Source organism: Sapajus apella, unplaced genomic scaffold (genome assembly GCF_009761245.1).
Source record: "Sapajus apella isolate SASKATOON/1434 unplaced genomic scaffold, GSC_monkey_1.0 scaffold40, whole genome shotgun sequence".
Classification (NCBI taxonomy): Eukaryota; Metazoa; Chordata; class Mammalia; order Primates; family Cebidae; genus Sapajus; species Sapajus apella.
The window spans coordinates 12,264,829-12,277,449 of NW_022436980.1; the positions used below are offsets into that span (position 1 = coordinate 12,264,829).

At 40.0% G+C, this 12,621-nt stretch overlaps 1 protein-coding gene across 1 annotated transcript in view; it reads left to right on the forward strand.

Annotated features, from left to right (window-relative positions):
- The window catches only part of MYH15 (myosin heavy chain 15), a 141,971-nt gene that overhangs the window by 47,383 nt on the left and 81,967 nt on the right, over nucleotides 1–12,621 (forward strand). The window contains exons 14-16 of the mRNA XM_032298920.1: nucleotides 4,443–4,592; nucleotides 5,066–5,236; nucleotides 11,091–11,267. Coding sequence (XP_032154811.1) covers nucleotides 4,443–4,592; nucleotides 5,066–5,236; nucleotides 11,091–11,267 — 498 coding nt within the window. The remainder of the gene's footprint in view (nucleotides 1–4,442; nucleotides 4,593–5,065; nucleotides 5,237–11,090; nucleotides 11,268–12,621) is intronic.

A 12,621-nucleotide genomic window follows, 5' to 3' on the forward strand; every position in this document is an offset into this window, starting at 1 on the left:
GGTTTTCCTCTGTATAAAGCTAATGAGGCCGAATAGTAGAAGAGCAGATTTTGAATGTTTCTAAGATAAAGAAATGATCGATGTTTGAGGTATAGATGTACTGACAACTCTGATTTGATCATTACCACATTGTATACATATGTCAAAATATACTATACCTCATAAATATATATGATTATTTGTCAATTAAAATAATAAAAGCAGAAAAATATATAATAAAACTAATGAACCCAGAGGAGGGCTGAGATCAAGGCTTCGGCTCTCTAATATTGTGTTCTGAGGAACTAAGAACACAGTATCCTGGTAAGGACTCCAGCCTTTACTATAATAGGACCAGTGAAACAAGCTAATCTATTATTATTGAACATTAAAATTAAAAAATCCTCCTCTTTGTGTCTCTCCTAGAGACACAGTAAGAAAGTACACTCTAAGGCTTTTTTTTCCCTTGGGAATTTTACTGATTTTTGTAGAGACAATTGCCACTGCTAAAAATAGAGACATGTATGCTCTGTTGATGACAATTGCAAAAGATGGGAAAAATTTTTGCCATGTTAACACTTTATACAAAATTTAGTTCTAGTTATAATTCTACCTAACTCTGATACTGTGGTTAATTATCTTCATCTCTCTGAGCTCCCCAGCGAAGTGGTTGAACAACTTTGTTTCTCCATGGTAATTGGCATTTATGATGGGACAATTCTTTATGGATGAGAGTGTCCTGCACATTGTAGATGTTTGGGATTCCTGGCCCCCAGGTAACTAAATGCCAGTTGCATTCTTAGTCACTGTGACAACCAGAAAATGCTACTTGCATCTCCAAATGCATTCCTCCTTTGGGGAGATATCATCCCAAGGTGAAAACCACTATATATGACTAATGACTACCAAGAACTAAGGGTCTTCAGGTCTAGTATTTTATGATTCTATGATATTTCTAATGATTTCAACTAGAAATAAGTTACTTTATGATTAATAATAACCAAACAATAATAATTATATCCACTGAGTCTAACTATAGGTGAAATACTAAGTGCCTTGTATGGATTATCTCATTTAATCTAATAACAAGCCTGTGAAGTAGATCTTACTATTTCCATTTTACAGCTAAAGATAATGACCCTTAGAAAGATTAACCACTCAAGGTGCCACATCTAGTAAGTAAACACTGGGGTAAGGATGAGGCAGTGATAAAAGCAGAAAAGGGGTGGGAAAGGGAGGATTAACATTGATTGGATACTAAGGCTCAAATGTGCTCTGTCAGTTCACATCCTCTGTCTCATTGGATATCTCACAACAACCCTGAGCTATGCATATTTCATTATTCTTATTTTACAGATGAGAAAGGCAGAGATCAATATAGTTAAACATTTTGGCTGGGCACAGTGGCTCATGCCTGTAATCTCAGCACTTAGGGAGGCTGAGGCAGGTGGATCACCTGAGATCAGGAGTTCGAGACCAGCCTGGGCAACATGGTGAAACCTCATTTCTACTAAAAATACCAAAAATTAGCCAGGTGTAGTGGCGTGTGCCTGTAATCCCAGCTACTTAGGAGGCTGAGGCAGGAGAATCACTTGAACCTGGGAGGTGGAGGTTGCAGTGAGCCAAGTTCACACCATCATACTACAGCCTGGAGTGCAACAGAGCAACACGCTGTCTAAAAACAATAATAATAATAATAACAACTATTTGACTTTGTTTCTCTCTGTTGTTGTTTTCTATTATACACTATTACCCCCAGTAGCCAAAGTGTTCTGTGAGGTTATTTTAAAAAGAGCTAAGAAATGGATCCATTTAACCCCTGAAAAGTGGAAGTATAGATTTAGCCACATTATTCCCTCTTCATTGGACAGAAAATGATGAAAATGACTAATTAGTGAGTAACGTATTGATCTGTTTCATTAATTCATTCCACAGAACTGTCCCATCCATTTCTCCTTCTGCCCACGTCTCCAGGCTTTCTTCCTGTTTCCCCGCCACTTGCCACACCTGACCTAACAGTGTCCCTCCCACTCCCACTTGTCAAGTATTTAGGGAATTAAAAGGGGGTGAGCAAGTTAGTCATGTTCTTTTTAAAGTTTCAAAGTGACTGCTGTAGACAGAGTGATTTCTTTGGTGTTAAAGAGGATGAAAATTATTCTTGATGCTTTATTTGTACGTGTGTGCTCCTGATGCTGATAATGAAAAACTGTGATGCCATCCGGCTTATGGATTACCGTGGAAATGACTCCAGATAACTGATCAGGGAGTGGGTGACTCATAACTAAATCACCACCAGACATCAACTGGCTCCTGCTGCGCGCTCTCCCCTGGGCAGAAGGATGGATGTGATAGGTTAAGTGTTTTACACGTTAAGTGGTTGGAGCACGTTCTGTTTCCAGGTTTGGAGAACGGCCAGGTAAAATTCTCTCCTCCTTAGAGTATGTCAGAAACCTGCTACTACAGCAGCGCTTTAGAGCTATGGAAGCAGGATCTGCAGTCGTATAGCATCATCCAGGCACAAAGGTTGGAGCTCTCCACGGTAGGTTACTTTAGAACTTTTGCCACACCCCTCCAGGGGAGGAAAAGGCAGCCTCAGTTTTATAGTAGGAGAATCTGAGTCAGAATGATGCACCAAATGGCTATTCTCTGTCCAGGTTGTTGAAAGCAACACTGGGAACTAATATAATAGAGATTTGGAAGCCAAGGCTAGGAAGACCCTTCAAGGGTGTTTTTCAGATGAAGATGCTGCTTTCTAGAAAGGTTAGGTCACTTGCCAAAGGTTACACAACTCATTAGCAGCTACCACAGTGGCAGAATAAAGGTTAGGGATTATAAATTGCTAGTGTACTATACCACTACTTTTCAAACTATTGTGCATGGTATTGAAAATATTTTGAAACTTGTTAAAATGGTAAGGAAGACTTTATTCAGGACTGCTGCAATATATACATTGCAACAGGGGAGAGATATTGTTCTCAGCTGCAAATACAACCAGGATAAGTGGGGATTTATAACACAAGACCAGAGGGAGGGGATCCGTGGTTGGAAAATTACTAACGGCAGCGGGTAGGAAGATTTTTTAAAAACTGACCTAACGGGATTCTTGCTAAGGCAGGCCAAGAACATACACATCAAAGGTGAGGGATAAGGGACTTAATCAGAGATGAAGGATGAGGGGATTTCAATGGAGAAATTTAGCAGTCTTCCTGCAGCTGGGCTAATCAGGCTAAAGGCAGGTTGGAGGGGCCTCACTAAAGTTTGGTCGAGGAGAGAGTCTTTGTCAACAGGAAATGTGGGGGATTCCGTGAGCTGACAGATTCTGATTCAGTAGGTGTGGAAGTGGGCCTGAGAGTTTGCATTCTTAATAAACTCCCAGGCAATGCTGCTGCTGCTGGTCTTAGGATCACACTTTGAATAGCAGGGCTTTGGAACACATCTCCATACCAGACCCTGGGCTAGTTGGTCCTTTAACTATAGGAAACATTCCTTTCATCTGTTTTCGTAAGGTGGCACCAGGCTAGCTTACTCCTTTCTCCTGCCCATCTCTGTGTCTCCTTTCCCTCCTTCCCTACTTTTTTCCTCCCTTTTCCCTCCTTTTATCCCCCCTTTCTTCCTTCCTCCCTCCCTTCCTTCCCTCCCTCTCTTCCTTCCCTCCCTCTCTTCCTTCCCTCCCTCTCTTCCTTCCTTCCTTCCTTCTGTCCTTCCTTCTCTCTTTCTCTTTTTTCTTTCTTTCTCTCTCTCTTCTTTCTTTTCTTTCCTTTCCCTCTCTCTTTCTCTCTCCCTCCCTCTCTCTCTTCTTTCTCTTTTTATCTTTCTTTTCTTTCTCCCTCCTTCCCTTCCTCCCTCCCTCCCTCCCTCCCTTTCTTCCTTCCTTCCTTCCTTCTCTTTCTCTTTTTTCTTTCTTTCTCTCTCTTCTTTCTTTCCTTCCCCCCTCTCTCTCCATCCCTCTCTCTTTCTTTTTATCTTTCTTTCTTTTCTTTCTTTCTTTCTCCCTCCCTCCCTCCCTTTCCTCCTTCCCTCCCTCCCTCCCTCCCTCCCTTCCTTCCTTCCTTCTCTTTCTCTTTTTCTCTTTCTTTCTCTCTCTTCTTTCTTTTCTTTCTTTCCTTTCTCTCTCTCCCTCTTTCTCTCTCTCTCTCCCTCCCTCTTTCTTTCTTTTTGTCTTTCTTTCTTTTCTCTCTCTTTCTTTCTCCCTCCCTCCCTCCTTCCTTCCTTCTCTCTCTCTCTTTCTTTCTTTCCCTGTCTTTCCCTCCATCCCTCTCTCTCTTTCTTTCTTTCTGTCTCTTTCTTTTCCTCCCTCCCTCCCTCCTTCCTTCCTTTTCTCATTGTATTCAGCAGAATGCTAGAACCACAGAAGGTCAATAAAGACATGTGGTTTGACTAGAAGGTGGTTGCTGATAGAGAATGCCCAAGGTTGAAAGGAACACTCCTGTCGGATGAAGGAGGGTTTTCAATGTGATTTCTAGGTAACCTGTGCTGTGGGTGACCTGTCCAAGTCAATGTATGAAAGGATGTTTAAGTGGCTGGTGACACGGATCAACAGGGCCCTGGATGCCCAGCTGTCAAGGCAGTTCTTCATTGGCGTTCTTGACATCACTGGTTTTGAAATCCTTGAGGTAAGTGTATCTGGTAAGAAGGAAGTCAATGAATATGTATAAGAAGATTAGAAAATGTCACTTGAAGATGAGAAAATATGGTCAAAGTATGAGGACAATTCTGTGCAAGCCTTAAGGGCTATCCTGGTTGGAAAAAAGCTATAATTATTATTAATAATAATTATTGTTATAATTAATGATAGTTTATTGATTTATTAATTCTGGCTCACATAAAGGCAAATAGAGTTAAAGGAATTATGATTTCAAATTTTAATACCATTAAGTGCTATTTATTGTAATAATCTTTAGAAAATTGTACTTAATGATATTACAATTCAAAATTACAATTAATTGAGTTCATTGAGCATTCCTTACTTGTTGGGTCTAGTTGCCATCATATAATAATGGTTATTTTTTTTGTTTACTGGACATTCTTGAAAGCGGACCTCAATTTTATTCTTATCTTTTCTTTTCACCTATTCATATCCTTGAAGTATAATAGCCTTGAGCAACTTTGCATTAATTTTACCAATGAAAAATTACAACAGTTCTTCAACTGGCACATGTTTGTTCTGGAGCAAGAGGAATATAGAAAAGAAAGCATTGAATGGGTATCTATTGACTTTGGTCTGGATTTGCAAGCTTGCATAGATCTCATTGAGAAGGTAATATATGTTTTCTCCTTGTCCATTTTCATTTCGGGAGAGTTGTCCCTGCCTGCTGCGTTGATCCATGTCCGGACTCAGGCTCTGTCAGGGGATGGGAAATGGGAGCGGACAGCCCTGCACATTTTATCTTCATGGTGTTTGTGTGCATGACCCGTGCCATCCGAACGAAACTCTCGTCAGTTGCCCCACTCCATCATCTCTAACGCAGGCTCTCACTGCACATTTGCTGCTAATGCATGGCCTCCACTGATAATGTGCGAGGAAACTTGTCGAGATTAAAAATGGCCATGCTCCTGACTGGAAAAACACAGAGCTGAAAATATGAGCACTGTCGGGCCTGACTGATTAACATAAGGTGAATGAGTAGACCCGGAGCAGCTTAACGAAATTTGGCAAATTAGCATGCAAACAAACAACTGCCATCAATCCTCAAGGCCACTACCTTGCAGGATGTAGTTTGTTCATTTAATTGAACAAGTACCAGTTAGTTTAAGTAATTTATGACAATACTTCATGGCTTATTAGTAAATTAGCTACAGTGTACGCGTTCTGAATTTGGTGATGTCGCAATACTCTGAAACCTTTCTGCTTGTTCTGGGAAAGATGAGTTCTGGGTTTGCTGGGGAATTCTGTATGATTCTTTCTGTGGCTTTCTCCACGGGAGCAAGCATGGTGGCATGTGAGTAGTTACAGGCCGCTTGTGCCTCGCCATAAGCGTGGATTGTGGTGAATCTTGAAGATGGATCTGGGCAGCCTGAAGCCTTTAATTTCCTGAAAACTCTAGCTATGCTGTCACATTTGATTCTTAAAAATCCTGCTAGGAAGGAGCTAGGGCGACTGACCTCTCCATGTCCTTTGCAAGCCTCACGTTTTATCAATCTGTGTCCTATCAATTTCATTTATTAGACTTTAGGTCTTCTTGAAAATAACGATTATTTCCAACAGGGAGTGGATATGCCATTGATTTTATTTATTTTTTAACCAGTGAAATTCCTGGGGGAAAGACAGGCTGATTAAAAAATAATAATAATGAATCAACCATGAGCTGATTACAAATAGTAATAAAGATGAACCAACTCTGATCTGGTAAATGTATTCTGGCCTTATAAAGCTGTAGTTTTCTGATTAGAAATGAAACAAAAGAACTGGAGGTCCTCAGAGGGACAGATTTAGCTTCTAGCAATTGCCACCTATGCTATATACTGACTTTGATTATGACAAGATGCTGTTTGTAGACAGGAAGGTGGGACATAGACATTGTTCAGATCCTGACAAGTTCTGTGAATGTTACTGATTTTTAGTTGAGCTGAAGTCTGTTGCCTCATTTATGCCAGTCTTGGTTATTCCAAATAACACACTAGCATCACGGATGTAATTTCCTGTTGTATTTTCTACTGATACGATAAGATGAGAAAAAAGTTGCGACCAGATGATAAAAGGGAAAGCTAAGTCTTTGGTTTTCTATGAACAATTTTAACAGGATCCAGGTCAGGCAAATGAGAATAACAAAGCCTTCCTTGAAAAGATTCTAAATTTTGAAAAGACCCATTATGTTGGTTGGAGGCTATGTGAAGAAGATTTGTAGCAAATATTAATGATCAAACTCACTCCTTAAAATAAAATGAGTCATGGGTTGTTTTTAAAATTCAAAAGAACTAAAATACATCAGCATGTATAAAATGTCACATAGCAGGCATTTCCATATACATATAAGAAAAAAGGATTTTCATACGTAAAGGTTTCATATTTGTAAGTTTATTTAAAAAAGTTTATATCAGCTGGGCTCAGTGGCTTATTCCTGTAACCCCAGCACTTTGGGATGCCAAGGTGAGCAAATGACTCAAGGTCAGGAGTTTGAGGCCAGCCTGTCCAACATGGTCAAACCCTGTCTCTACTCAAAATACAACCATTAGCTGGACATGGTGGTACATGCCTGTAGTCCTAGCTACTAGAGAGGCTGAGGCAGGAAAATAGCCTGAACCTGGGAGATGGAGATTGCAGTGAGCAGAGATCATGCCACTGCATGCCAGCCTGGATGACAGAGTGAGATTCCATCTCAAAAAAAAAAAAGTTTATATAAACTAAAACAAAAAATGTATTCTAATACAAACTTTAATTGTTAATTTGGTCTTCGAGTTTATAGTGACCTCCTTTCACATTTATGCTATGAACAAATCTATTATAGAATTAGCTCACACTTATTACTTGAAATATTCTAGTTTGTTTAGAACTTGGGCATCAAAAATTTACATATTAAAGTATTAATATATGACTACAAATTTATGGTTGTACATAAGGCATTCGTAAAGAGATTTTCCCTATTATTTCTTAATAAATACTCTGCAAATTGTACATTTTCAAACTTATTATTCATTTGGTGTAAACACCCTGGAAGGCAACATACTTATTCCAATTATTTAGCTCTTTGGAAAATTTCTCAGAAGATTGGGTAGATTTTAGAATTTTACCAACCTCAAGAGAAAATTTTCTTCAATACTTTCATTCACTGGTTTTTGAGTCCAAACTCCACTATTATTTGCTTTATTGGCCTAACTTGACCTGAATAATTTTTATTGTTTCTATATAATGATATACCATCAGACAATAGGAATTTTTCATGCATCAGTAGTCAATAGTATCAGATATCCCAAAGAAAGTGCTAAAATGTTTTAAATCCTAGCAACATCTTGGCATTATGTAAGTGTTATCACCTCCCTAGAGCTTTTCAGATGTGTTAATTCTTGTGTTTTTAATATAAAATGAATCACATTAATATCTAGTTGTATCTTATATGCACATGAATATTTTCTTTAAACACATAACTCCATGCTTTTTTGGTTGGAAACTCTTAAATATTTTGTTTGATAATTGATCACGGCAAAGCAGTCAAGTTCCCAGAGCTCAAATCTGTATGTCTCAGGATTCACCTGTCAATTAATTACTTGGCAGAAATGTGCTGAGGGCCTACACTTTAGTTACCTCGGAACTTGCTATGATAAAGATTATGAAGTGCAAACCCCAGAAGGCATCATCCTGGCACTCCAGGAACTTCTAGTATTATTGGAAATAGCCTTAAAACAAGGCTTTTATTTTTTATTAAACCACCAAGTTAACCTGTTTTGCAACTATTGTTGTAGAGAACTAGCCCCAAGTCACACCCATGGGTACCCCGAGTTCGGTGGCAACAAAAGAATGAGAAAAATACAGATTAAGAGAGAAAGTGGGACTGGGGGGCATCACTCATGACTGGAGGAGAAAACAGTGATCATCCACACTATTTATTGGTTACAGTCACTTTGACCCATAGGGTAGGGGTGGAGTGATGGTGGGGAGAGGGTGACGTGATGGTGGAGTGAATCGCTGAGCCGGAACTGGTGTGTCATTCTAAAGATTGATAACAGTGGCGGTTTGGGAGTGTCACAAAACAAGAACATGTGGTTATCTTTACCTTACTATGCACAGCTGGTAGAATGTGGGCCTTTCAAGGAGCCTACAAGTCTGGCTATGTCATAGTGCTACAAAGGGGTTCTACATCCTTGAGCACAATGTTTATGGTAACAGAGCTGAGGTCACCCTGCAGCGGAACATGAGGCATGGAGAAGTTTGCCTCCCCGGAGGCCTCCTGCGGTTTGCCGTGATTTGTTGTTCCCAGTTTATATGTTATTCATGACCAATTTATGTAGGCACTCTGTAAGTCCTTTCTCCTTTGCTGCTTCCCCAACATTTGTTTTGATTGCTTTCTCTTCATTGCTGAGAGAGGGAATCCCACCCTAGGTTTATGGCAAAGGCTGAACATATGACATCTAACACTAGACAGATGAGACCAGCATTTTATTAGTCACAAATGCTCACAGCCTGCAGTGGGGAGACCCTGAACCATGAAGGGCCACAAGAGAGTTGTGCTGAGAATAGAGTGAACGAGCAGGGGCTGTGGGAGGCAGACTTTGTCGTAATTACAGGCGATGTGACAATAGGATCCTACAGGAGGATGCCATAGGCTTGTTTGAATAATTTCATGGGCTGATAGAGAAATTAAACCCATTATTCAGGGATAAGCAGGCACTATGCCTCATCCCTGCCATAAGGAGGGTGTTTGGCTAAGGGACCTAACATGGAAGCACAATAGAAAGGGAACTTTTGAGCCCCTTCTGGTTTTTCCCACATGTCAAGACACAAATAATGTTGGGCCTTAATTTTAGGCCTTCTACCACACTACTGTATGTAACACTCTGCGTAAATGCTGTAGAAAAATGTAAGCATTTCTTATAAATAGCTTTTGCCTTCAGGGAATTTGCAGTCAAGTAAAGGATTTGTAAGTCTAATAAATGTAAAAATACATTTAAAAAATTATGTGCAGTATAAATGCAATAAAATTTTCCTACACACCACATTCTCTCCATCAGCGAGTTGGCACCCAGTTCTAAATTCAATACATATTTAATTTCTAATGACTTCTCATAAGCTCCAACACTACCAGTACTCTAGACCAAGGGTCAGCAAATGGATTTTGTGGACGCAATCTAGCCTGCAGCCTGTTTATGTAAATCAAGTTTTATGGGAGCATGGCCACACTCATTTTGTTTACATGTTGTCGCAGGCTGCTTCCAATGCTTCAATGACAAAGTTGATGGCAAAGGTGTGACAGAGACTATATGGTTCTTTAGAGAAAAATTGTGCTAAAGGGGGTCATGAGATTTGCAGTAACATATTGTGATTGTTTATTGAGATGGAGTCTCTCTCTGTTGTCAAGGCTGGAGTGCAGTGGCACGATCTTGGCTCATTGCAACCTCCACCTCCTGGATTCAAGCAATTCTTCTGCATCAGCCTCACAAGTAACAGAGATTACAGGCATGCATCACCATTCCCGGCTAATATTTGTATTTTTAGTAGAGACAGGGTTTCACCACGTTAGCCAGGCTGGTCTTGAACACCTGACCTCAGGTGATCCACCTGCCTCAGCCCCCCAAAATGCTGGGATTACAGTGTGAGCCACCTCACCCAACCTGCTTGCTTTTTAAAACCCTTTACAAATGTAAAAGCCATTCTTAGCTCACTGGCTTTCCAATACAGACTGAAGGCAGGACTGAGCCCATGACCCCGACTTTCTAAACCAATGATCCTCTTTAAGCATAAATCAAATCACAGCGCTTCATTTAAAAAGTCCCCAAAGGCTTCCTATTACACTTAAAATAAAAGCCACATGTTTTACTACAGCCTGTAAGGCCTTTGAGATCCAGCTGCTACTTACCTCTTTGACATTATGTATTACCATGTGCTCCATCAAGCTGGCTTTGCTCTGCTCACACTGACCTCTGGTAGGACCTCAGACTTGCTGAGTAGGCTCTGGCCTCGGGGCCTTTGCATTCTTCATTTTTCTGCCTGGAATACGTGTGCACAGATCTTCTCAGGTTGTTCCCATTTAGGAGAGGTGTCTTACCCGAGGACTCTATCTAAAAGAGTTCCCTTCCTTACCTCCTGTCATTCTCTATTTCTTTACTTTGAATGTTTTCTTCAGAGCACTTCTACACACTAAGTCATTTTTTTTTTTTTTTAGTTATTTCTTTGTTTACTTTCCTATTGTCTGCCACTCCATTAGAATGCATGCACCCTGAGGACAGGCACTTAGTATATGTGGCTTACAGTGGCATCAATCACCAGTGGCTACATGTATCGGTATTAAGTAGCAGATACTTAATTAATATTAGTTGAATGGATGATTGCTAGTTCTATGCAGTGAATATTCTTCCCTTTGTCAATTGATTAGTTTCCTGGGAAAGAATTTATGCTGACCCCATACTGAAAGTGCAGATTTTTTTTTTTTTAATCTGCTGCTCTTATGCCTCTTCAACAGCCAATGGGCATCCTTTCCATCCTTGAAGAAGAGTGTATGTTTCCTAAGGCTACAGACCTGACTTTCAAGACCAAACTCTTCAACAACCATTTTGGAAAGTCGGTTCATCTCCAGAAGCCCAAGCCTGATAAGAAGAAATGTGAAGCTCATTTTGAACTTGTCCATTACGCAGGCGTGGTGAGTTACCTTTGGATCCCTGGGCTTAAGTTTTCCTGACTTTGTTTCAAGTGCACCCAGCCAAAGTCCTTAGATAATATTTAAGTAATGTTTAGATTACATGAAGAGAAGAACAAAATACATCTTAGTTCCACAACAAAAAAGTTAGTGTTGCCTTTTAGCACTCAGGAAATGAAATGACCAACTACAATAGCATTCCATGTGCACAGAGGTCAGAAATCTCCAAATGGACTCTGTCACCTCAACTCAAAGCAAGGTAGCTTCAGAAAGGGATGGAGACAATCAAAGTCATGGTTTCCCCCCATTTGTCCTTCCTTTCAACTTAACATTGTGTGAATGGGTGATTTCAATTGATCTTTTTATTGAAGATTTTTTTTTAATTCTCCCATAAAGAAATAGTCAATGTGAAGTAATGGTCTCCAAACTATGGCCAAAAAAAGTTTCTAATGATGCCCGCTGCCTCTCCTCATTTCCTCACCAGTGTATATGCCCCTGTTTCTGCATTTCTACTTTTGGTGGATGATTCTGGGTGGAACAAAAAGAGAACTGATAAAGGATAAAATAATACTTCAACCTAAAAATGACCTGCCAGCTGTACACAGCCATGTTTACAGTTCTTTTCTTTGATACACTGGCATATTAATTATAATGACATATGCAGTAAAATAGCATTATAATTGCTTGCTTTCTTTTGAGTGTTCACTGTGTGTCAGAGACAGTTATTTCAGCATTCTTGCCTTTGAGGACCAGTGATGTGAAATTCCATTCAATCCTTCCTTCTTCTCTATTGCTCTCTCTCCCCCTTCTTTTCCCTCCTTCTTTCTTCGACTTCTTCCCTTAGCTCTCTCCCTTCTCCCCTTCCTGTCTGTTCCTTTCTATTGACAACATTAATGGTAAGAATGTTGAGAATCTTTCTGGACTGCACAATGGACTTTTGGAGTATTATTCAGTACTGTTACATTAAACTGATTTAAAGGGAAAGGACCCACACAATTTGTAATTTTTTTTCAAAGTAATACACAGGCTGGGCATGGTGTCTCCCTGTAATCCCAGCACTTTGGGAGGCTGAGGCTGGTGGATTGCTTGAGCCCTAGGAGCTTGAGACCAAACTGAGCAACATGTAGAAACCCTATCATCACACACACAAAATAAATAAAAATACAAAAAAAAAAAATGAGCCAGGCATGGCGGCATGTACCTATAGTCACAGCTACTCTGGAGGCTGAGGCGGAACAATGAGCCGAGACCAAGAGGTTGAGGCTAGAGTGAGCTGTGACCGTGCCACTGCATTCCAGCCTGGGTAACAGAAAAAGACCCTGTCTCAAAAAAAAAAAAAAAAAAAAAAAAAAAAAAA